The sequence below is a fragment of the Octopus bimaculoides genome, unplaced genomic scaffold, assembly GCF_001194135.2.
Source record: "Octopus bimaculoides isolate UCB-OBI-ISO-001 unplaced genomic scaffold, ASM119413v2 Scaffold_158926, whole genome shotgun sequence".
Lineage (NCBI taxonomy): Eukaryota > Metazoa > Mollusca > Cephalopoda > Octopoda > Octopodidae > Octopus > Octopus bimaculoides.
This window is the reverse complement of record NW_026427843.1, coordinates 3321-4622: the sequence shown is the minus strand read 5'-3', so window position 1 is coordinate 4622 and position 1302 is coordinate 3321. Positions and strand designations below refer to the sequence as shown.

The 1302-nt window shown below is 34.3% G+C and overlaps 1 protein-coding gene across 1 annotated transcript in view; it reads right to left on the bottom strand.

The window, feature by feature from the left end:
• LOC106881463 (glutamine amidotransferase-like class 1 domain-containing protein 3, mitochondrial) overlaps positions 1–948 on the bottom strand; it is a gene marked incomplete at its 5' end in the record, with an annotated part of 2239 nt that extends 1291 nt beyond the window's left edge. The window contains one exon of the mRNA XM_052978366.1: positions 796–948. Coding sequence (XP_052834326.1) covers positions 796–948 — 153 coding nt within the window. The remainder of the gene's footprint in view (positions 1–795) is intronic.
• Between the last annotated feature and the right edge of the window lie 354 nt (positions 949–1302).

The window sequence follows — 1302 nt, the reverse complement described above, 5'->3', positions numbered from 1 at the left end:
GTCGTAAGCAACGGAGTGCCAACATGTTTGATGATGAAAAGCAGCAATGAGTGATAATGATACAAAATGAAACAAGTCTTCTTTCAGTTCCCATCTACGGCCTGGAGATTATAGTAAAAGAGGTGACATGCAGTGGGACTGAATCTGAAACCACATGGTTGGAAAGTGAAGTGCTTCACTGCATAGTAATGACTATGCTTATACTGAAAATTAGAAATGATTGTGTGTTCCATCTAAACATGATTAATTTCTATCCTCATATATGTATTTTTCAGATGTCTTCAGTTATTTCAGGAGGCAGAATTTTTCCACCAAATAGTCAAAGAATGTGAACCATAGAATTTCTTAAGACAAACAAACTACAGACACTAACTAGAGTAGTGCCATCATGAGCAACCTGATGAAGGTAACACAAAGATATGAATTTCATGTAAACATCTCATAATATATTGTTAGATATTCATAATCTATGGCAGCATACACTCTATAAATTTGGTGATAAGCCATAACAAAAGAACACTGCCTCAATGAATATGGCGGCTTCTGTCAATTCTGTGCATTATTATTCAGCAATTTCTTTTTTTTAATTGTTCATACTGCCATTTTCAGCCAAAACCATTTAAATGAGAAAATAAATGGATAAAACTTTAAGAAAAAGGCTACCAGACAGGGTTAATTTTCCAATTTCTTAATAATACAATAAATGGATTTCTGCAATCCAAAAAAGAAGAAATACATTTCATTTTAGTTTTATGAAAAGAGAACCACTTTTTAAATTGGAAAGCAAAGGATATTGTAACATCTTTGTTAATATGTGTGGCACCCAGTTCCTTAATGTCCTTTGTTGTTCTTGCATATGGCCATCTTTCATCTTCTTTGTCAGATCCTACTGTCACCTCACAACCAGGTATCACTTTAGCAGCCAAGACAGGAGCAATGCAGCACAAACTGGTTTAATGAAATAAAAAATTCAAAAGAAATATATCCTGTCAATTATCATTGTTATTCTCTTCACAAAAGGAACAACTGTCTTAACTATAACTTTGGTTATAATAATAATAAATTTATTGTATACAATGCTCAGGTGCACTCAGCAGAAAAAGTAGCCAAAAGTGCATGAACAGTACATGGAACATGCACAGGAAGTGAACAGTGAATAAGTTGTTTAAAGAAAAGTAAAATAAATTGGGGGTGGGGGGTGGAAACCAAGTGTAAGGAAGCATGGAAGCTTTGAAGATGTAGCATCCCAACAGCTGACAACTGATGCAGGTAACTTATTGCATTCTTCAGTGATTCTGAGTT